The 22495-nt window shown below is 54.1% G+C and overlaps 7 protein-coding genes across 7 annotated transcripts; 3 read left to right on the top strand and 4 right to left on the bottom strand.

The window, feature by feature from the left end:
- Positions 1-89: 89 nt before the first annotated feature.
- GLRG_09812 (major facilitator superfamily transporter) lies at positions 90-2221 on the bottom strand (the record flags this gene model as incomplete). Its single annotated transcript, XM_008100497.1, has 8 exons — positions 90-801; positions 864-1049; positions 1114-1278; positions 1352-1545; positions 1607-1654; positions 1714-1776; positions 1846-1875; positions 1952-2221. The coding sequence occupies 8 exons, from the start codon at positions 2219-2221 to the stop codon at positions 90-92; spliced, it is 1668 nt and encodes a 555-aa protein (XP_008098688.1).
- Positions 2222-3729: 1508 nt separating this feature from the next.
- Positions 3730-5037, bottom strand: GLRG_09813 (TfdA family Taurine catabolism dioxygenase TauD; the record flags this gene model as incomplete). Its single annotated transcript, XM_008100498.1, has 3 exons — positions 3730-3977; positions 4064-4796; positions 4870-5037. 3 exons carry the CDS (start codon positions 5035-5037, stop codon positions 3730-3732), a joined length of 1149 nt encoding a protein of 382 aa, XP_008098689.1.
- A 3911-nt stretch (positions 5038-8948) lies between these two features.
- GLRG_09814 (WD domain-containing protein) lies at positions 8949-10583 on the bottom strand (the record flags this gene model as incomplete). Its single annotated transcript, XM_008100499.1, has 5 exons — positions 8949-9395; positions 9441-9813; positions 9849-10311; positions 10368-10507; positions 10534-10583. The coding sequence occupies 5 exons, from the start codon at positions 10581-10583 to the stop codon at positions 8949-8951; spliced, it is 1473 nt and encodes a 490-aa protein (XP_008098690.1).
- Positions 10584-11950: 1367 nt separating this feature from the next.
- GLRG_09815 (glucose N-acetyltransferase) lies at positions 11951-13171 on the top strand (the record flags this gene model as incomplete). Its single annotated transcript, XM_008100500.1, has 2 exons — positions 11951-12461; positions 12525-13171. The coding sequence occupies 2 exons, from the start codon at positions 11951-11953 to the stop codon at positions 13169-13171; spliced, it is 1158 nt and encodes a 385-aa protein (XP_008098691.1).
- A 335-nt stretch (positions 13172-13506) lies between these two features.
- Positions 13507-15295, bottom strand: GLRG_09816 (uncharacterized protein; the record flags this gene model as incomplete). The annotated part of the gene is made up of 3 exons (XM_008100501.1): positions 13507-13875; positions 13940-14183; positions 14262-15295. The coding sequence occupies 3 exons, from the start codon at positions 15293-15295 to the stop codon at positions 13507-13509; spliced, it is 1647 nt and encodes a 548-aa protein (XP_008098692.1).
- A 1677-nt stretch (positions 15296-16972) lies between these two features.
- GLRG_09817 (kelch domain-containing protein) lies at positions 16973-18288 on the top strand (the record flags this gene model as incomplete). Its single annotated transcript, XM_008100502.1, has 2 exons — positions 16973-17127; positions 17193-18288. The coding sequence occupies 2 exons, from the start codon at positions 16973-16975 to the stop codon at positions 18286-18288; spliced, it is 1251 nt and encodes a 416-aa protein (XP_008098693.1).
- A 523-nt stretch (positions 18289-18811) lies between these two features.
- Positions 18812-19510, top strand: GLRG_09818 (uncharacterized protein; the record flags this gene model as incomplete). The annotated part of the gene is made up of 1 exon (XM_008100503.1): positions 18812-19510. One exon carries the CDS (start codon positions 18812-18814, stop codon positions 19508-19510), a length of 699 nt encoding a protein of 232 aa, XP_008098694.1.
- Between the last annotated feature and the right edge of the window lie 2985 nt (positions 19511-22495).

Below are 22495 nucleotides of genomic sequence, written 5' to 3' on the forward strand. Positions count from 1 at the left end.
GCGTATCTCGGGTTCTTATGGATAGTGTTGGCGGGCTAAATGGCTACAAGACGAAGCTTGCGATTCGGCCTCCTGCCATTCGGAAAGCTTCAGTGAGCGAAGCGGAAGTCGAGTCTCTGCTGTCCCTCGTCGGTGGTGTTGAGAGTATAGTCCTCCTGCTGCTCCTTGGTCATGACGTTCCACCGCCTGTCGCGGACCTTGTTGCGCCAGATGTAAAAGGCCTTGACGAAGTAGAAGAGCACAATGTTGAAGCAGCAGACGCCGAGGAGGATCTTGTTCCCGCGGCGGTACAGCGGCTTGTCGTCGTCGCGGTAGATGTTGGACGCCGCGATGTTGCCCGCCTGCACGAACATGTTGTACAGCGCGGCGCTGACGGCCCTCGTCCGCACGGCGTTGCTGTTCTTGGCGTTCCAGCCGACGAGGATGGCGTGGCAGTACGGGTAGCTCAGAAGGCCCGTCAGCAGGGCATACCGGATCCAGGTGCTGGTAGACGCCGGCAGCGCCACGAGCGCCACGAGCCACGGGAAGATCCACCAGTTCGAGATGGACGAGACGATGGCCCGCTCCTTGGCCCGCCCGGACACCCAGGAGATGATCAAGAGGTTGACCGCGAACAGGAACTGCGAGGGGATGGCGAGGAGGTTTGCTTGGAACGTGGAGAATCCCAGCTGTCGCAGGATGAAAGACAAGTACGTGCTGGGCGGCGAGGGCGGGATATACGCCGTCAAGCCGATGAGGTACAGAGGCCATTGCTCCCAGTCCCTGACTGCTTTGAAGAGAAGGGACAGACCGACGCCTTCTCTACTCGGGGGTATCAGCCTGTGTCATGGTGTTCAAAGGGGGAGGAGAAAGAATCGTCGTACCGGTTGTGCATGTCACCTTTGCTCGGGTCGTCCCGCAGCAAGCGGTTCACCATGATGGACTCCTCGTGGTCAGTAAACCACCCATTCTTGCCCCGGAACCAGTTCTTGGTCTGGGTGGGACCGGGAGGCATCAGGCCCCAGGAAAAGATGCCGATGAAGAGAGTCACGATTCCCTCAATGAGGAAGCTAGTCGTTGTTAGTTCTGATGAGGATCGATCGCACCCCCGTTCTGCCCTTGGTGTATACTCACAGCCATCTCCAGCCAGCCCATCCCGCCACACCTCGCATTTGAAGGACACCGGCAGCGACCAGAGATCCCACAATGTTAACGGTGCTTAGTGCGGTCCAGAACCACGCAAGCCTGAGCGGCAGCTCGTTAGACTTGTAAAAGTACGTGAGCCAGAGGACGACGTCGCTACAAGCAAGTCAGTAACTGTCCGCCTTCACCACCACCACCACCACCACCACCATCACCATGCCAGACTCACGGAATAAAACCGCCCATCAACAAGCCCAGCAGGGCTTTGATGGCGTAGAACCCCGCGCGGTTCGACAGGAAAGCCTGGGAACCGGCCGTGATGGACCAGCCGACCATGATGGACGGGATCCACCGGTCAGCTCCGACTTTCTTGCTGATGAGGCCGCTGGGCAACTCGGCGGCGAGGAACGACAACAGGAAAATCTACACGGCGTGTGAGCCCATCAACGCCACCACCATCTCGTCACTCTGGGAAGAGACTGACTGTTTGTCCATAGTTGAAGTCATTGGTTGTCATTCCAAGTTCGGGAAGCTTTTGTCCATGTCAGTCACCGTTTCTGTACGAGCTGTCGTCGTCCGGGTGCTTCTTACCATATTGTCCGAAATCGCACGGTTAATGTTTCTTCGGTGGAGGTCGAGAGCGCAGAACATGACCTGTGTATCACCAATCAGCTGCCGTTTCTTAACTTTCGACAGAAAGGGGGGGGGTAGGGGTGCACCAACCCAAGCCCACACCATGATTCTTTTGTCGATCTAAGCAGATTCAGTTCAGTTAGCTCCCGCTCGACATCCTAATTGTCCCACATCCACATGGCAGCAGTAACACTACCTTTTTGACCAACTTCCTCTCATCTTCGGCAGACCATTGGTAGCTCGGGTCGAAGCGATGGCGGTTCTCGTATTGGGCCTTCTCGTACACCTTGCGCCAGTAGTCGGCAGTGACAGGGTCCGAGAAGACGTGCTCATCCGTCGAGCCGTGCTGCTGGGCGACCTGTTCTCGCAACGAAGAGGTCGAGGTGTCTGTCGCGACCTGCGACTGCGTGGTGTCGGCCTCTTTGACCGGGTCCTTAAAGGGCCCTTCCGCTACGTTTGAGCCCATGGCTGAAGTCGACTTGCAAACACCTTTGGCAACCCGGTTGGCAAACTGTATGCGAGTCTTGCAGGAGCCTTCAGAGCTTCGTTGACAACGTCACAACTGCACAGGTACCGGCAACGAAGCCCGGTCCGCGGGTACGCAAGAACCTTTTATACATTACCCCCTAAGGTCCCGGTAATCTGGGTGGTGGTCCCAAGTCCGATCTGTTGCTGTCTTCCCGTCATTGTGAGGACGAGGGGGGGTGGTGCCGAGAACGGGTAGAAAACCCTTCATCCTAGCGCGATGTATCGAAACGATCACCTCATATTCAATTGGTCTTCTTGAAAAAATCACACCTCTTATCTATGATGCAATTGCGAGAGAGTATTGCGCTGCAGACCGGTGGCCCAGCGAGGCGAGATGTCGAGTGTGGGGAGGGGTGTGATCCATAGTGGCCCGGCCCATGTCATACATATGTCGTCGTGGATTGCTTGGCCAGCAACTTTGGTCTAAAGGGCAGTCAGTGTATGCGCCAGTGACTAAACCCCCACGAGCGAGAATTCAAAGCCGAGTTATTAAGGACTGAGTTGAGCGGGAGGAATATCCCGTGTCGGGGTCCAGCGAGGGAGGGGGGGTGGTCGAGGTGACCAGATGCCGGCTGGGGAAAGCTGCGCGATACTATAAAGAGGACGAGCCGATTACCATGTGTGGACAATGCGTCCGATGACGAGAGTAAAACCATGTCAGCCTCTTGTAGAGGATAAGATTAGCGACTTGGTAGAGGCCTTGGGTGGCGGCATGAATGAACACCCGCATCTCTGCCAACGAAAAAGGCTTGGAGTAGAGGGAATTGCGTGATGGCAGCCATGGAATTGCGACACTCCTTTTAATCCGATGTAGAGGTAATTGACCAATCAGGGAACGGCAAAGAGGTAGTCCGCGTCCGACGCCCAACCCAACCCCTCGGGTCGATCGCGCGCCTGTGACGTATAATCATTAAGTTTATTTACTATTCAAATGTATGGCTTATCTTGCCACGGTTGACGCATGTCCGTTCAAGCCCTAGCAAGGGGCGGGAATGGATTGGAAAGGCTCGGACTGCAAACCCAACTGGCCTGGGGTTAAACGATCATTCATGTGAGACAACTATGGCTTTAGTGGAAAGTGACAAGATGAGATCTCATTACAGTATGTATCCTTGTGGTAGAAAAGTCTAGATTCTCTTGTCCACTTTCAATTCTACATTAGCTAGGATGGTGGTGCCAACCGACTTGGCATCAGCTTTGAATCGGTCCAACATCAATCACGTACTGGATTTTATTTTATCGAAACAGACAATATTGTATTCTCTTGCTCGTAATAGAGTGGCATTCATCATACACCAGTCCTTTTTCTTGACTGGTTTTTATCTTTCATTTTTTGCAGTTCTCAACCATTGCCCATGGGCCTCCTCGGCCCTAAATCATTCATGACCAAATTGGCCTCTTTGATGTACACGCTACAAACTCATACCTCGTCATCACATGGACTCTCTAACCCTTGAAAGGGGTCTCGTATGGCCGCTCAGCCTGCGGCGTGATTCTAGCCAAGTGCCTCCGCGAGCCGTTGTTCCAGTCAATCAGCGCAGAGTGCTGAGTGACACGGTTGTCCCAGACGACGACGGTCCCCTCCTCCCACTTGATGCGGGCGTGGAAGTCGGCGCCCCACGCAATGTGCTCGTAAAGGAACTTGAGCAGAGCGTCGGACTCTTCCTTCTTCAGACCCACGATCTCACGGGTGACTAACGAATCACAGTTAGCCGGTCCGGGTTGCTTAAAAGGTGCTTGCTTTAGTTCGCGTGGGGGGGGGGGGGGGGGGGGAACTTACATTGAGGGTTGATGTAGAGCGCCTTCTCACCGGTCACGGGGTGCGTCCGTACGATGGGGTGGGTGTTTGCGACGGGCTCGCGGCGCTTGATGCTGCCCTTGCTGACGGAAGCGTTGATCTGCTCGATGCCGGAGTGGACGGCCTGCAGGCCGTGGAGCCTCTCCTGGAAGAGCGGGCTGAGCCTGTTGTAGGCCTCGACGGCGTTGCAGAAGAGGGTGTCACCGCCCGTCTCCGGCTTGTCGAGGATGTACAGAAAGGTCGTGCCCGGCGGCTGCTGCTCGTACGAGACGTCCGAGTGCCACGCGATCGAGCTCGTCCTGGTGGCGAAGAACTTCTCGGCCGACCTGTCGCCCGCGGCGCGGTGGACGAGGTGGATCTCCGGGAAGCCCTCGGGGGACCCGGAAGTGGGGTGGATGTGGTGACGGCCAAAGTAGCCACCGAACTCGAGCGCCTTGTCGATGGGGAGGTCGGCAAAGTCCTGGCCGCGGAAGGCGACGACCTTGCGCTCCGCGACGAACCGGGCGAGTTGGTCGCGGCCGGCGTTGCTGAGCTTGCTGAGCTGGATGCCCCTGACTTCCGTGCCGATCGTGGGCGTCAGGTCCGTCACCTCGGCCTCCTTGGGGAGAAGGTCGGGGTAGCTGGGGTCGGCGTCCTTTCCATGCTCGTAGTGCTGGAAGGGCTCTAGGGGAGGGTATTTTTGCTCAGGGTTCCACGTAGGGAGGTAATGAGGATACTGCGGGGTTGAAAAGTCAGTCATATTCGTAGGATTCCTAGACATTATCAACCAAAGGTTCAGGTGCACAAACCTTTGCGCCCTTGTGGCCGTCTCCTCCCTTCGCCTCGGCATCTTTGTCGTATACAACAGGCGAAAGCTCCTTGTAATCACCGGAGCCGTCGGCATACAGGCGGAGGTTGTTCACAGGAAGGTTGACCGGGTCGGTCACCGTGGTAGTTTCTGTTGCTGAAGGTGCCATGTTGACTCGAGATTTTGTCTCTTCTTCAAGTTGCTCAATATCAAATTTGCCACCGGTGCATCCATCCACGCATGAGGATTCAACGTCCCGTCCTCGGCCTTATATAGACGACCCCTCCAAAACCTCCAAAATAGCATCGGCGTCGGAGCGTACCAGAGGGGAGGGCTTATCTTGGGACAATTGCATGCTGGCAGGGATTCGATTGCGTTGTCCCCCGGACCCCTCTTCCTCAAAACAACGCACGCAGTGCAGGCCAATGCGGTCCCGATCGCCAGATGGCACAGCCGCAGAATACCATTGGCGTTCACTATCACACGAGGCAAAGGATGGGGGGAGTCGGGGCTCTCTAGGATGGAGGGGGTGACGACATCCACTTGGAACAAATTCACTTAAATGGTGTAATCCGCACCAAAGGCACCGCCGAGGACGGCGCTGCTGATTATCAATTGTGGTTGCGATGTTGCTATCTGGGGCATTGAGCACGCAATCCGCTGATGCAACCCGTGTGCGTCGGACGACCCCCGCAATCCGCATGGCATGACAGCACGATGTGTTTTACCTTTTGCCTTCCGGAAGCTTTAAGCGCCCTAGAACATGGGGTTCGTCTGTTTTGATCTCGATATGTCTCGCTCTGTAACTGGAAGATTCGAGATGCGAGAACTTCTGGAAAGGGCGGCGAGGTTTGTGTAAGTAGATAATGCATCCGAGGCCATCGCCACTGTTCCACTTCCGGAGGCCAGCTCCACCTGAGACGGGGTGAAGAGCCGAATCTTCCCCAGATCAAGTGGGTCAAGTTGCAGACCTGAGGACCGGCCAATGGTCTCACAAGTTACCAGACGGGGATATCGGGATCTGTTGTAGTACCGTAGTTCCGGTCTCCTCCGGTTCTGGGATCAGGAAATACATCGGGTACATTGTCCGGAACGAGCCGGCATTGACCGATAAACTACTCCATTGCCTAGTAGTTTAATAGAGCTCCCGTTGTTAGGATATCCCAGATACACCATGTCAAGGGTCTCCGCTGACCATTGTACAGTGGGGTGCCAAAAGTCTCGGTACACCCACTAATTTCCCAGCCACTAACATTACCACTGCATAACTGCCACCACTCACAAAACCATTAACTTTTAGAAATATATAGTAAACCTATAGTTAAAATAAAGCCAAAAGGTTACTTATTAGTATTATGTATACTAGCCTTATGCTCTTATAACTGCTTCTAAGCGCTGTAGTAATAACTAGATTAATACCTTGATTTTCTCCTGTGGGATAGCTTCCTACGCCTTAGTGATTTACTCCTTAAATAACTCTATATCTAATTAGTTTTTCTTAAGATAGAATGCGTTAGGGTATAGTCTTTTTAGGTTAGACTTTATTATCTACTAATAATACTTAATAAGGTTAAGATCTAGTAAGTATAGTAGCTATTTAATCTAGGAGACTGCCTTATCTAAGAGCTATTTTGTTGTGTTAGCTAACGTGTAAATAGGGGTATTATCCTAAATAAAATACCTTATATTATTACTGCTAGGTAGATACCCTTTTTCTAGGCATTAGATATAGCTGTTAGCACTATATCCCTTCTTCTTTAATATGTTATCCCTCTCTAAGAAGACTAGGTTACTTCTGCTATCCTCTTATACTATTGCCTACACTATTATTAAAATATTAGCCTTAATATAAGTTATAAGGTTAATAAACTCCTTTTGCTATTATTCTTAAGGTAATCTAAATACCTAGGTGGTTAGATTGTTTGTGTTATTCTAATAAGAAGACTTATCTAAGAATTAGGACTTTACCTATAAAATTAGCTTAGAGACTCTAATAAGTACTAGGTTTCTAGCTAAGGATACTATTATTAATTCTTTAATATTTTGTAGCTACGTATGTGTAAATTAAAGCTAAGAAGCAGCTGCTTCTTTTATAATAAATAGCCTCTTTATTGCCTTCTATTTGTGATAGTTAGCGCTTTATAGAACCTGCTTAAGGGTCTAGAGGCTTATAATATTGCTATACTTATAAAGGAGCTGTTAGTATATGTACTAGTTATTGATTTTTGCTGACCTAACTATACCCTGTTTCTGGGTACGTGAGAGTTTCTCTGGCCTTCCTTTCTGGTGTGCACCCTTGATGGATTGCTCTTTTCTCTATCGTTAAAGTGTTGCCGCGACTGCGTTGACAGAGCAGTTAAATAGGGCAGCCGCGTCGCAGTAACTTTGGCTGCCTAACACAAGGGTAATAATTACTAAACGTTAATCCCTAGTAAGCTTATAATTAGTACTGCAACTCTCTAAAAGCTAAGAACAAAAGGCTTATAAATCAGCTATAATTTACTAAAGTTATGGGAAAAATAAGAAAGGGGGATGAATGTTGGAGGACGCGTCGTGACGCGTTATCGAGTGGGGTGTACCGTGATTTTTGGCACCCCACTGTACATGAGATGGTCCGTCTTCCTTTGGAGTTGAATGCTGTATTTTTATGGGACATTTGCCCACCTGCTCTATTGTGTGGTACCATGCTCCTCAAGATCCTTGGCTGGTACTGGAATTTTAGCCTCCTCTATGGTATTCTCTAAAGGGCCTTGAAGCAATATATTACAAATGACATTTCATTAAAGACTGCAACAGCAGCAACATATGTCGTGTTACCTAGCGCACATCGAACATGATTTCAGCTTCAGCCGGTTTCCAGAAATTGCCCACCACCAATTGTGCTCCTCCGTAGCCTACCAATAACATGAAGCTGATCATGGCAGTAAGAGATTTTGTAGACTTGGAAGTAGAGCAGTAGATTCCTAGTGGCCTGCTGCTGGAATTCCTGCCTTGGCTCCTGCTGAGAAACTAGAAGCTTCCTTTGCTTTATTTTTTGGGCTTGGTGTTGACGTTTCAGATAGGCCAGAAGGAGATGGAGCATCTACCGGTGCGGTGTCACCGGCCGGCCTTGTCTGTGGTGAAAACTTCCCGTGATTGCTGCGCCGGGTGTTGCTACGGGGACCCCGAGAAGTGAGGCCATCACTGGTGTCGTTCTTCTCCGACGCTCTCAGTTAAGCTAGAGAGCTTAGAATAAGTATACTAGGCCCCCTTGAACCCTTTTGTAGAAAAACCGGAAAGGAAGAGATGACATTGACATATTCTAGGAAATAGTGAAGGAGGGTCTACTTAGGAAGGATTGACCACTTCCTATGCGAACTGCATTATTACAACCTTTCCTGACCCGCTGCCAATTGCTACCAAATAGTGCTGTGGATTTGACGTGTCTGGCCGGAAATCGGCAGGTAACCAGAGCAAATTGCGCCCATCCCGAGTAACCCAGCAGCGATCGTAGCTAATACCATAACTACGGCAATTGCTATTGTTTGGCTGAATAGGCTCTCCTACTGGAGATGAGTCTGGGTCCGCAACGCCCTCACTAGTCCTTTCAGATGGCTTCCTCTCAATTACTATAGCACCAACGTTGGTGAGAAGTAATAGACCATCCTCGGCGAAGCGTGGTTGCCTTACGATACCATGAAGTTCAACTTCTTGAAAGCATTTGGCGGCAGCAATTTCCTAGAGCTTAACTGTCTTTTATAAGACTAATATAACTACTTAGCTGTTAGGCAAGAAGGCTACTAAAAAAACCTTATTACTATAGTTAAGCGTTATTTTCTTTACACCTATCTTAATATCCAAGAGCTTAACTACCTTCTATAAGACTAATATAACCACCTGGCTGTTAGGTAAGAAGACTACTATATTAATCTTATTACTATAGTTAAGCGTTGTCTTCTCTGTACCTGTCTAGACGTCCTAGAGCTTAACTGTGCTATATGAGGCTGATGTAACCACCTGGCTGTCAGGCAAGAGGACTACTGAGGTAACCTAATCACTATGACCCTTAAGCGTTGTCTTCTTTACGCCTGTCTGAACGTCCTAGAGCTGGACTTTGCTATATGAGGCTGACGTAACCACCTGGCTGTTAGGCGAGAAGGCCACTGAGGTAACCTTATTGTTATGGCCCTCAAGTGTTATCTTCTCTACACCTGTCTGGACATTCCAGAGCTTAACTGTTCTATCAATCGAGGCTGACGCGACCACCTGGCTGTCTGGCGAGAAGGCCACCGAAGTGACATAATCACTATGGCCCTCCAACGTTTGAAGACATGCACTCCAATTTTCATCGACCATGGGGAGCACGGTCAACAAGGATTGGTGTCTTTCCAGGTATTGTCTCCGTGTTATGCTTGTGGAAGGAGTGAATATCAGTGCGGAGGTATACACCTGAAGCGGGTACCTTTCGATTCCCCATTTGTGTGATTGGAGAAATCGGCTTGCGTCCCAAACCCTATCGGTCAGAGAAGACGTTGTATGGGTTGAATTCTATATTACGTTAGCGACGCCATTGCTGGTAGAAGAAGGGCTTACTTTGAGGAGGTTATGCATTTTGAGCACTGCGGCCACTCCTAGTGGCATGGCTTTCAGAAGACTAAGAGCTTCGAGCCACGGGAGGAAGTGAGTGCGGAAAAATCCGTCAACTATGCCACCTTCCTGGAGGTCTCTGATGGCTGATTCCGTATGACGACAGTGGAGTAGATGGTGAGCCCGGTATACACATGAGTACCCAACAGGGCGCAGTGGATCCGGGTCTGGTGTCTTGACGTCTTCGGCAGGATACCCAGGTTCGCTCAGATGGTAGATATCCTCACGATCCAATGTGCTTGTCATGCTTCGTAATGACCGCGAAAAGACGGTGTAATGAGCATATTCTTCCCCTTTAGGGAAAATGACATTCGATGCGCTGTTTGCAAGATAGTCCTTTGCCGATTGATGGACGAATAAGATGGCGCGTTGTCGAAGCGACAGGAAGGAGCCGCAGGTTCCATGTCCTTGGGGAAGAGTGATTGCTCCATGGCGGCGTAGTATCGCATTCGCAGCGTGACGTATGTCAGCCCCTCGCTGTTCGCAGCGTCGGCAGCGAGGGGATTCTTCAGGAGGGGCAGGATAAGGGAAACGCCGGCCATGACGATGGATGCGTAGGGCACATCCTTTACGGCTTTTTTGGTGAGTTTCTCGGCCCATGTGACAGCACCGGCGGCGTTGGCCACGACGTTGCTTAGGGAGATTTCGTGACCAAGGACCGTGGTGCGCAGTTTCTTGTCTTCCATATGCTGGAGGCCCATTTCGATGATGCGCTTCAGGCTTTGCTCGCGTGCTACTGGATCATGGCTGGGGATCGGGTTGTAAACCGCAGCGGCGTTCTGTTCTTCGCTCGCGGAGTGAATGGGCTGGGGGTTGGCTGTGACAGAATTAGCGATAAACATGGACTAGTAGGATGATATGTTGCAAGCGTACGGTTGAAGGCGCGAGAAAGGAGGCTCTCGTACTCGGAGACGAGCTCCCCCTTCTCCTCGGCCAGAGCATGGAAGGCCCTATCCCATAGAGAAGGCTCTTTGGCTGCGTCGTCTCGGGCGTTCAAAAGACCACCGGCAGGGCTGGATTCTAGACTTGTGTTGCCGACCACGGCAGGCGTGGGGGTGATGGCGTCTCCGGGTCCACCTTTCTTTCCATGACTCTTTGAAGAATGATTTCTTAGCGATGGAGCCCAGGCTGCACGGACGATCTACGAGGCTAATGAGGAGACACTACTCCGTAGGGTTTGTGCTGATGTAGTGGCTGCCTACTCGTGCGGTTGGGACGACGGGGTGGTGTGTGTCCAGTGTCTTGTTGGCAGGCCCATGATTGGATGGCAGAGAGCCATTTCGCGAGGGCTTTTCCTAATGGTTGTTTAGGTAAGCTTATCCTACTTGGTACATGCTGACACACGCACCTGCTCAGATGCTTGGTACACGATGTAATACCGAACGGTGAATGTTGGTGAGTCACCTGGAATAGGTATTAGCAGGCAGTGGGGGCAAAGGTAGGTAGGTAGGTAGGTAGGTAGGTAGGTAGGTAGCTAGCTACAGCTACCTAGCTACCTATAGCTTCGTGGCGGTTTGCCTTGGAGCCAAACTTTGTCCAAGATAGCTCCCGCTCCCCCCTACTATGTACAGGTTTAGACATCTGTGCGCGCTGGCGCCGGGTCGAGATGGTTTCGTCCTTTGCAGCGGTTCGGGCCAGCCCACCAACAGCTGCAGGTACCCCACCCCACCCCGCTATAAAAACGCGCGATAAAAAACCACCTGCCCAGAATGGCAACGCAGAGCAAGCAATACCTACATAGCACGCCGGGCATGCATAGCCATTCGAGGATAGCATCAGTCTGCTTGCTTGCTTGCTTGCTGTTTCAGCTGCGGAAAGAGACACGTGGACCTGAGCTGTCCGCGGTGAAGGCCTTCCCATAAAAGTCAACATGACGGTATACACTTCATTGAGACTTATAACCATCTCGTTGGTAACCGTTGCCATTGGCCAACCGTTCGTGCCCTGCAATCGTCCTTTAAAACCTTGCTACCAACGCAGCTTTGCCGTCTCGCAAGTCCCTCACCCTGATCCTGGCATAATGTGTACACACTATTGTATGCCGACGGAGAGCCGGCAACCCAAACAGAGCCGGGGAAATTGGCTTGATGCGTTATGCTGAAGTTGTGCAACTAGAAGCCACCGTATGCCTTGTTTAGATGTATGCCAATATAGTGTGACGAGGGGTTTTGACTTTAACTCACTTTCCACCCTTACGAGGCGCCCGCTTCTCACCCATCGTTTGCCGAGATTGCCAGAGCCTTTGTCTCAATGCCTCCCCCTGCGCAATGTATCCCCTCCACGAGCATCATTGACTGGTCAGTTGTCCGCTTCAATGAGACATACCCACATGGCCATATTCCTTATATGCTGGGGCGTAGACGCACTGCATGACCCGCCCGGGCACCAGCGAACTTCACCTCGATGGCTGTTTTTTCCTCTCCCTTGTTCTTCGTTCTCTTTTTCAATCGATCCTGATGGCCCTTCAAGCTCTGCGGTCTCAATGGAGCTACTCCCGCGTTCCCGCTGACGATGCGTCCAAGTCCGCCTTGCCTTCGCCAAAAAGGACCCGGCCGAGCCTATCCGAGGTCCTGTGCTCGAAGCGCTTTCGCGCAGTCGTGGCCACCGTTGTTGGAATACTCTTTGTGACGTTGGTCTTCCAAAACCCGGACCGGGTCCCGGCAATACGGTCGTCCGCCTCATCCGGAGTCGGCGCTGTGCCCGGGCAAGACCATGTTGACTGGTCTCGGTTTGCGTACGTGCAGTACGTCACTGACTCGCACTATCTCTGCAACTCGGTCATGTTCTTCGAAAGGTTGGACCACGTGGGAAGCAAGGCAGACCGTGTCATGATGTATCCGTCCTCCATGCTCGACCCCCAAGCGACCGAGGGCGACACAACGGATGCGAGACTTCTCATCCGCGCGAGGGATGCTTATGGGGTCAAACTGGTACCTATCGTTGTCCAACATAGGGACAGCGCGGATTGTAAGTTGACCCTCGTGATGCCTGCAGCTTCGGAACCACGGTGCTGACGCACAGCTCTATCAGCGACGTGGGCTGACTCCTTCACCAAACTGCTGGCCTTCAACCAGACGCAGTACGAACGCGTCCTGTCGCTTGATTCTGACTCCACTCTCCTCCAAAACGTGGACGAGCTCTTTCTCCTGCCGCCCGCCCCCGTGGCCATGCCCCTGGCCTACTGGTTGTACCCGGAGAAGGACATCCTTTCTTCCCAGGTCATGCTCGTGACGCCGAGCGCCGCCGAGTTCGCGCGCGTCAAGGCAGAGATCGACAGCGCCGGGCAGAACGACTACGACATGGAGATCGTGAACACCCTGTACAGGAACAGCGCCTTGATCATCCCCCACCGCCCTTACGACCTCCTGACGCGCACCATCGGAGGCGACCACATGGCCGAGTACCTCGGGAACGCCAACGAGGCCTTCGACGCCGTCGCCGTCTACAACGAGGCGAAGTTCCTCCACTTCTCCGACTGGCCGGTGCACAAGCCCTGGCTGTACTCCCCGCCGGAGCTCGTGCAGGCGCATCAGCCCAAATGCGTGGCCAAGAACGGGGCCGAAGACTGCACCACGAGAGATCTGTGGCTCGGCTTTTACACAGACTTTAGGGACCGTAGAAAGGTGAGCTCGCAAGAACATGAAAACACAGGACCCTTGGTGTACACGGAAGACTAATCTACTCGCAGCGGGTTTGCGAGAATCTCTCGACCAGGGGCAACCGGTGACGGTGCACGGCGCTTTTTAAGCAGCAGATGATGTATAGATAAGACATTCGAGCCATTTCTTGTATGATAAATGACCCTAGATGGGATAAATGACTTGTGTAGTTGGGGGTTGATTTTATTCAATGCATTGGCGAAATGATATCCGTACTTCTCACAGCCCAAGATATCTCACAGCAGTCAATCATGACCTCGTCGTGGAAGGACGTCGTATCCGCCCTCGCCTCTTGACACTCATGCACCCAGCACACGGGACCAGAGAAGATACGAGAAACCCTCACGGAGGCCTCACTCAACAAGCAGCCACTGGTTCTGCAGGTGCTCAATCTGGAAAAGAGTGTTCCAGGCTTGGCCGCCCAAACTCGACATGTCTCTCATATATGCCGCACTTTGGACACCCTCCACCGTCGGATGCCACCCAAGCGTGCCGTTGCCGTGCGGGTACCCATCAGTAATGCCGGCAGAGACACGGAAGTTCTGCGGTGACGAATACGTGAGGCTCTGGTTGCCGGCGCCGATGGACTCCAGCACCTGCACCTCATGCACCTCCCTCAACCTCCGGATCTGCACCACCGTCTGCACGTACATCTCGAGCCTGGTCCTCGAAAACCCAACGAGCTCGCCGGCGTCGCCTGTCTCGCAGGCCTCGATCCACTTCTGCCGCATGCGCGGGGAGTACATATAGCACATCCTGGCGCCGGGCACGAGCCGGCCGTTGTACTCCATCGCGAGCCCCCGAGGCGGCGGGGTGCGCGTCCCTGCAGAAGCCGACCCAGCATTCCGCGCAGATGGTGCCGTCCTCCCAGCCGTACCACTTGCGGTTCTCGACGTGGTTGTGTCCCGCGCAGGGCGGGACGCCGGCGAACGTGCGGACTCGGTTGGAATACCTCGACCATACGCCCACTTCGAGAGCCTCCTGTAGTCGATGGACCTGCTGTATCCATCGCGGAGCCGAGGGATGGAGACTGCACAAGATAGTCTGCGCTGCGTCCACGCCGTTTGCGACCTCGTAGAACCCATCCAGATTTCAAGGGCTGATCTACCCGGCGCGGCATGCGGCACAGATCTTGAAGTCGTCGCCGACGTCGCCGCCAGCCAGCGTGTACCATGTGCCTCCCGAGATCCCCCGTCCGCTACACGGAGGGTTAGCGACAATGACCTCGGCCGCTCTGATCATGGCGTTGACGTCCTTCCGACCTACGGCAGCTGACACGACCGCGATAAGCGGGATATTATTCGCCATGGTGCAAAGCCAGCGCTCCGAGTTCTGTGTGAGGTGGTGGCCCGACACTACCTCCATCCAATCCAGTTCGTTGGGCCCGGACCTTGGTGGGATAAGTTCGAATTCGTGACCGATGGGAGTGTGTGCCAGATGTTCTTCGTAACATCTCTCGCATAATCTGATATCAGGGACTCGTCCGCCGGAGAGCCGCACCCATTTCCGAGACGATACAGAAACGGCCTTCTCCTTGTCGCATATGGGTAGGTTCATGTGTTTGATAGTGGCTTGGATCCAGTCTTCCCATGTACGGGCTATGGAATAGCTGATCAAGATCCGGCCGATGAAGGGGATGCATATATCGCATGCCCAGAGATCGTCATTTGCCTGAGGCTTGTCGTAGGGCGCCCAGTGGCGGTGGAATGCCGTGCCTAGAATCACCTCTTCATAACATGCTTCGCATGAAATGAAGCCATTGAGTCTATCATCGAGCGGCTTGAACCACTTCACACCTGCCGTTCCCTTGACGCCTCCAACACCGTAACAGTCCTGGATACCAATACGCTTCGCCATGTAATCCCGAAGAGGTTGAGGATCTGGCGTTCTGAGGTACTGCGGGATCAGGAACCGGATTACTCGAAACTTCCTGAAGCTACAGACACCTCTAGGTCTGATAACGCGTTCAAAAGAAGCCGAGAGGGGGGTGGCCTGGAGGTACGTCTCGTAACAGCAGGCACAGGTGGTGAAGTTTGGGATTTCACGAATACGATACCAGTCCGTTTCGTAGTCAACGAGTCGTGGCTCGGGACAGTCCCAGAGAGTATCGTTAGGCTTTCCGTCTTCGGATACGACAGGCATTGGCACTGTCCTTATCCATCCATTAAGGGCCGTGTCCTCAGAGCGCTGTGCGTCTTGTGTCGTTGGAGGGCTGTCTCGGATACTAGCTTGTCGCAACTGGGAAGAAAGTCTATCGATATTTAGGGTTGGTTCTCGTTGAGCAGATACAGGCAAATCTTGGGAATCCGACTGTTGTGCGGACGTATGGAATGGCCCAGATCTCGGTGCCAAGTTGGCCGGTGGTGTTGGGGAATCTGCTGGTTCGCGGCTAAGAGAAACTTGCGTTGCAGCATGGTGGACCTTTTCTTGGTCAATGTTCGGATGAGTATCGTGAGATGTTTTCCTGTCGGGCGCGGGAGATGGTGCGTGCGAGACCGGTGGCGGCAGTGGCCGAGAATAGCGGGTCGTCGGGCTAACGGGGCGGGGCGGGAGCGGAGGCGGCATGGCCCGTTGTCCCGGGGGCGGTGGTAAGTAGGGGTATTCTCCCGAATCCATCTGCGCTTGCTTTCCAGCGATGTGTTGAGAATGGTTCATGTTTACGGAGTAGAATAGTAGCAAGCAAATGGATATTTAATAGAACGGCACAGCAGGGCATCGTCCATGGGATAGGCGGGTTCTTGGAATCCGGAAAGGCTTCAGCTGAACGCACGCCAAGAGAATGTCGGCCCAGCAGGGCGCGGGGCCGGGGCTTGGCCGTCATGAAAGGTTTAGTATCAGCATGCCTTTATGAGATTATCAGCTTGGAAAATACCCATCGTGCCTCAAGCGGGTTAGCGTCGACATTAGCTCGAAGCAGATCTGAATTTGAACAACTGTCATGAAAACGGTAGCAGAAGCATGCATGACATGCCCACTCAGAACCGGGACGTCTGTGATTATAGGATATTCACCTTGCACCTTGGATGTACATCGTTGTATTTGTTAGGCTTTTTTGATTTGCGAGGACTCGTCTGGACTGCCTTCAACTTCACCCGCTTTGAAGCACGGTCTCGGGAGTCCAGTAGGCCAGGTTCAAGGGCTTGCCGCCTTGCTTGCCCTAGTCGGGAATATCTGCAACATGCGGCTCAGAGTCCCAGCTAATGTGACCTTCCGAGAGCCGGTCGAAATCCCATCAAGGATTATTTACCTTGCACTGGAATGGGACAACCAGGAGGTGGTGACTGATTAGCCGGCGAGCGCGGAACTACACGCTTCGGCCCGGGAGCAGCGGCCTCGTCCTCGTCCGTTGTTCGTGTCCCGGAACCCATCCCTTGCGGAGTTCCTGTTCCTGCATCACTCTCAATTTGTTTCCCACAGTAACTAGCAAAGAAAATCCAACTTATTTTTCAATTTGTTTCGACGGCGGAAAGAGACAATCAAACGTGACGTCATTTGTCGTTTGCATGAGGCACTACGTCATTCAACAACGTATTCCCCCCCCCCCCCCCCCCCCCAGTTTGTTCCTGATCGTCAGATGCAGCATCCCTAACACTTCCAGACTAAACCAATAATCACAATTCTGTTGGGCCAAACAACTTCAGCTTCCCAACATCGAATCGCCCATCCATCACACTCTAAATCCGAATCACATATCCCGGGCGCCCTTTCTACGAACGACCTTTCAATCCAGTTTTTGCAGCCAGCAGCTTACAAGATCACATACGCAACATACACACACACACACCTCTCCATATTTCAGGACACCAAGCAACAACTACCATGGCCGAAGTCGCTGCAGGTGCTCTCGTGGCCGAGCAGGTCGTCTCGACCGGTGTCGAGGTCGGGGTCGTCGCCGCCGTGGCACGCCCGACCCAGCCTCTGAAGGTCTCCCTGTCCCAGATCGCCACCACCCAGTCCCCCGCGTTCGATGTCTCGTAAGCCTTTGGCTCCTTCTTTTCCGTTACCCCCCCGAGTGACATGTTCTGACACGCTCTTGCAGCGCCCTCGCACGCTCGCACCACTCGGTTACTGTCGTGAACCACAAAGCCTGCATCTTTGGCGGCGAGGCGGCCGATGGCCAGCTCAGCTCCACCGACTTCCACGTCCTCTCCTTGCCCTCCGTGACCAAGGGAGAGCCCGTCGCAGCCTATGCCTGTTATCCCGCATTAGCGATGCAGGACGCCGGAACCGGCGAGACGTACGTGCCCTCCCCGCGCTCCAGACACGCCGCCGCAGCACGCGGCCAGTTCGTCATCGTCCAGGGCGGCGCCGACGCCAGCGGCAAGCCGATCCCAGAGACGTGCCTGTGGCTGTGGGACTCGGAGAGCTTGAAGTGGACCAAGATTGAGGGGGTGAGCCAGATCGGCAAGAGCCTCACGCCGAGGTTCGACCACCACATCTTCGTCGACGACGCCCAGGACTTCCTCGTCCTGCACGGCGGCCGCACATCCAAGGGGCAGGAGGCCACTATCGAGACCTGGATGTACAACTTTGACACCCTCGCCTGGACGGAGCTGCCGCCGTCGCCTCAGCCGCCTCTCGCCGCCGCCTTTGTCGACAACGTCCTCTACACCGTCGGCGCCGACTCGGGCATGAGCGGCGCCATCCACTACCTCGACCTCAAGTCCAACGCCGAGGACCGCGAGAAGCCCAACGCCCTCGAGTGGAAGACGGCCAGCTTCCCCACGAACCCCCTGACCCCCGGCCCCCGCCCCCGCGAAGGCGGCGCCCTGGTCCCCGTCAACACCGGAGTCGGCAGGCACTACCTTGTCTACATGTTCGGCGAGAACAGCACCTCTGCCGAGAAGGACTTCTACACCGACATCTGGGCCCTGCAGCTGCCGACCCACGGCTTCAGTGCGGCCGCCATCAAGGACGCCATCCGCGACAAGCTTCCGCGCATCGATTCCGGCGAGTTCACCTGGGCCGAGGTAGAGCTCCTCACGGCGGAGGAGGTGAGGGCGGAAGGCAAGGCTCACCCCGGCCCTCGAGGCTTCTTCGGCGCATACGCCGCCGATGCGAAGAGTGTCGTCTTCTGGGGCGGCGTCAGTGCGTTGGGCAAAGAGGGCGACGGTTGGCTTCTTCAGATTCAGTAGATTCCTGGTCAATGTTCGGAAGGCATGAACGAAGCAAAGAGATTCCCCAGTAGATGTAACATTACCTTGAATGAGAGCAAAAAAACACGGCCTGGCCACCCATGCAGGCATGCATCCATCTGGGTACCACCGCCAAATTAGCAGTAGTTAGAACATGGACATCCACAACCATTGTGTCAAGGCCGCGCAGTGCCAGCAAAGATGAAAACATGCCTTTCTGATTCCTACGGCGCTACCCCGACCGGCACACTCCGTGGTTGTACCGCAGTTGATTGGGGCCCTATCCGTGGCAAGCCCAAACCCAAATCGACTGCCAGCGACGCTCTACTGGAGATGGCTGCGATGGACCGTTTACCTGCTGCCGCACTCCCATCGCCTTTTCCTCGTCACTGGTCTCCTGATACGGCGACATGTCCCCGAGCTAAACTCCCAGACGGCCACATGCCATACAGAACAAAGCCCATCTCAACATCTCAAGAAGGAGAGAGCCGGCCGAGCCCCCGACACAGCAAACCCACCATCTATGGGATTCATCATAAGCAAGCTATGGCGGGCGGCAGTCTCCCGCAAGGATCCCGCCGCCGCGCAGCAGGAGGCCCTCATCGACTTCTACCACAACATGAAACTGACACACTACTCGGTCGTCGACCCGCGCATCGGACACGACCGCAGCCGGATGGCGTGGGAGGCCGTCCTCTTCGTCCAGGCCCGGGACCTCGACCGGCTCCTGCGCGAGGGCCTGCGCGTGTCCGCGGACGACGCCGTCCCGCAGAGGGGCTGTGCCATCCCGTACCCGTGCCCCGACAGCCTCTCGTGGCACGGCTGGGCCCACGCGCAGCAGTACGCCCTGCGCGGCGCCGGCGCCGGCGGGTGGTCTGCCCACCTCGTCGTCGGGGCCCGCAAGCGAGAGGTGCTGGCGCGCTTCCGCATCGAGCACGTCGCTGGCAGGATGGCGCAGGCCTGCGCGTGGAACGGGGAGGCGTCGCTGGTCTTCCACCACGACGCTTTCGATGCGGTGCAGAAGCAGTACAGCCACCGATTTGCCGTCCTTGTCGACGAGTCTTCCCCCTTGGGGTTTACTGATCTCGGCGGACTGGTCAGCAGCGGCGGCAACTCACAAAACGAATCCGAGTCAATGCCGGATTCACTGAAAAGGAGCTTTATGGATGGGCGAACGACAAGATTGAAGACAATAATGTCTCGACGTTACAGGGTTGTTTGAAATCAGGGCATAGTCGCAGGCGTCATTGGATGAACGACGCCCGTCGTGAATAAAGGGTACCTAGGACTAAATCGCTTTCACTCAAGCCTATATATAGAATTCGACGTGAACTTGTTGTCAGCATCAGAGCATATGGGAACTTTGACCTACTTCTGATTACGCGCCACCTCATACTGAACAACCAGACGATTTCTCGCCTGGATATTCTTACACGCGAGCTGAGCCACATGTAAGCGAGACCATGTCTTTATAGACGGGGTCGCTCATGGTGTCGATGAGCACCTCCCAGCTATGGAGGAAGGCGTAGCCTGGTCGGGTGTCAGCTCAAGCTGGCTTGCGGGAGCAGAGAAAGGCCCCGCCAAGGATCGCGTGTAAGTACCTTCAAGGTGGTGGTCAAGACAGCCATAGCTAGGGATCTCTAGTCTGAGCCGGAAAACAGATGCTGAGAAATTGGGCGGTTACGACTCGTGGTAGCAGCCACAGGAGAGAGAGGGTGGTTGAACGAAGCAAACGTCGTTCACGGGGTCAGAGTTGGACTTTGTTCGTTGCTCGTCCGTGACAGCACGAGCGCACATACGGTGGAGGAAGTACCCAGAAGCAGAGCGGGGTTGTGGATTGAGATAAGATAAGATAAGATGGCTTATCGACAGCGATATGCGCACAGACCATGTCATGTCTGGCGACGTGCTGAACACTCAGCTCAGGGAAAGCTCTCTCTTAGCTCCTGCACCTTCCACGCTCTCTAGCGCAGTTAGTGCAGGTGCAGCTGCTATTGAGGGGCGACCCCGCTCAGTGATGGTCTGCCCGCCTGCGTGAAGCCTGGTGGCGAGAGTCCAAGCTCCCGTCCGTCCTGCCACCTCCCCTAACATCCTGCCCTCACTCTCTCTCCAAAATCGAATTCCTCCCTCCTCTCCACGCGCTTCGTCGTAGCCGTAACCTGGAGGCTGGTTCCGATGTGCGGTTATCCTTGGGAAAAGAAAATGGGCCGTCGTATGGTACCATGTGTACTTGAAGGCCTAGCGAGGCCAACACCGGGTTCCTGCTTCGCTCTGCCACTTGATGTTAGCCAGACCAAACTCGGGGCATGAATGGATCTGAGCTTGTCCACCTAAAGCGCAAATGGTTTAGGCTGTTTGTAGAACCCATTACAACACTGTCTGAACCTTGTTGATGCGGGGAAACGCCATCAGGGAAGTTTTGAGGTGGTCACCAAGGCGGACCGAGGGGATCGGGAGCGTCAGAGTCGACGACGGGGGGGTGTAGCGAGGCGCAGCAAGCAGGCCGAATCATCCGTAGTTATTCGGTGCCGTAGGGCAGGCAGTTTGAGAGACAATGCATTCGTGCTTTGGCTGGTCGGGACGGTGATGGTCCAACTGAACCATTAGCGGCAGATAGGGGGGCCAACCAACACTCACCGTAGTCAATCGTCACGAAAGGTAGCGAGATATAGTAGAGTCATTGAGGCATTTCACGTGGATGCGTGGTGGAACTGGGTGCAACGGAGCAACTGAGGAGGAGCGAATAAATTCGAGGCATTGGGGCCATGACGGACGGACGGGCATGGCCGAACTGGCGTGAGGTCTTCAGGTAATGGGCGGAAGGAAGCGACAGCGGAGACGAGAAGTACGGGGAGCAACGTGGCGAAGGTGGACGTAGCAGAGGACGCAGGTGCCGACGATAGGATATGATAGCTAGATACGATACGATGCCATGTCATGTCATGTGATGCGTACGGGCGAGACGTGAACGAGACACTAGGACGGCGTGGGAATCTGGGACCGTGGCGACATTATGTAGCTGCTTCTGTTGCTCAATTCGAGACGACTTTGTCAACGTAAAGCATGCGATGTGATGCGGGTCACGATAGCCCGGGCTAGAAACGATGGTTGAAGTTGAAGGAGAAGATGAACAAAACAGGGCGAGACTGGGAGGATGAAGGCATGGCGTACAGTAATTAGACTGCAGCAATGAAAGCGGAACTGCGCTAGGACGGTGGAAAAGTAGAGAGCTGTAGGGATGCAGATGGGCTTATATCAGGGTCTGATGATGGAACTAGGTAGTACCACTTATCGGAGAGGAGGAGGAGCATGTGCAGGTATTACCTACTCAAGGGAGATGGTGACTTGGAGTGACAAACTCAGGCGGCACTGGGGCCGGCACAGTCCAATGAAGGGCCCTCCGGAGGGCGTCGATCGAAAGTCTATCCAAGTGGCCTGGCAAATCATGTCACTCGATTCCGAGCCCGTCCTCGTCATCGCATGCGCCGTGAGTGTCGGCCTCCTCACCAGTCAGTGTAGGTAGTGTGCCAGTCCAGTCGACGGGTGTGGGGGGTGCCGTGTACAGCGTACGTACAGTATGTCACGGCAAGGTTGGTCAAAGTGGCGGTTTTTGTTTGAATCAGGTGAGGGATGGGCTGTTTGTGGTTCCACTGGATGCCAGCGCGACCCCGCTGTGGGAACGACATGACGCTGGTCTGCTGCGCCAGGGTCTGATCTTTCTGTTCCTGTTCCTGTTCCTGTTTCTGGCTCTGATGTTTGGAGCATCTTGTGGGACTCTGCCGAGGAATGGGAAATGTGTAGATGGATGTTATCTTGAAGAAGGGGGATTCCTTATTCCTCCCCCATAGCATGACATGACGAGACGAGACAAGACGGGAGGAGTGGGCCCGGCCATGTTTAAAGCGCCAGACTATCCGTAGATACCTAGGTAGTACTGCCCTCAGGTGCAGCAGAGTCCGTCTCCGACTCCTCTCTCTCTCTCTCTCTCTCTCTCTCTCTCTCTCTCTGCCTTTTCTGGTTGGCCCCTTCCCCGGATTTTTACCCCAGACTTTTATGGAAGGAAGGTTACCTAGGTAGGTAGGTAGGTACCTTACCTGGGTAGGTACGATTAAGTAGGTACCTACCCTATATGCCTGCCCACCTGCCCACCTGCCCACCTTGGGTACGTACACAGGCAAGGTAGGTAGAGAGATACCTACCCCCCCCC

This window comes from Colletotrichum graminicola, assembly GCF_000149035.1.
Source record: "Colletotrichum graminicola M1.001 genomic scaffold supercont1.52, whole genome shotgun sequence".
In the NCBI taxonomy this organism is placed as follows: domain Eukaryota; kingdom Fungi; phylum Ascomycota; class Sordariomycetes; order Glomerellales; family Glomerellaceae; genus Colletotrichum; species Colletotrichum graminicola.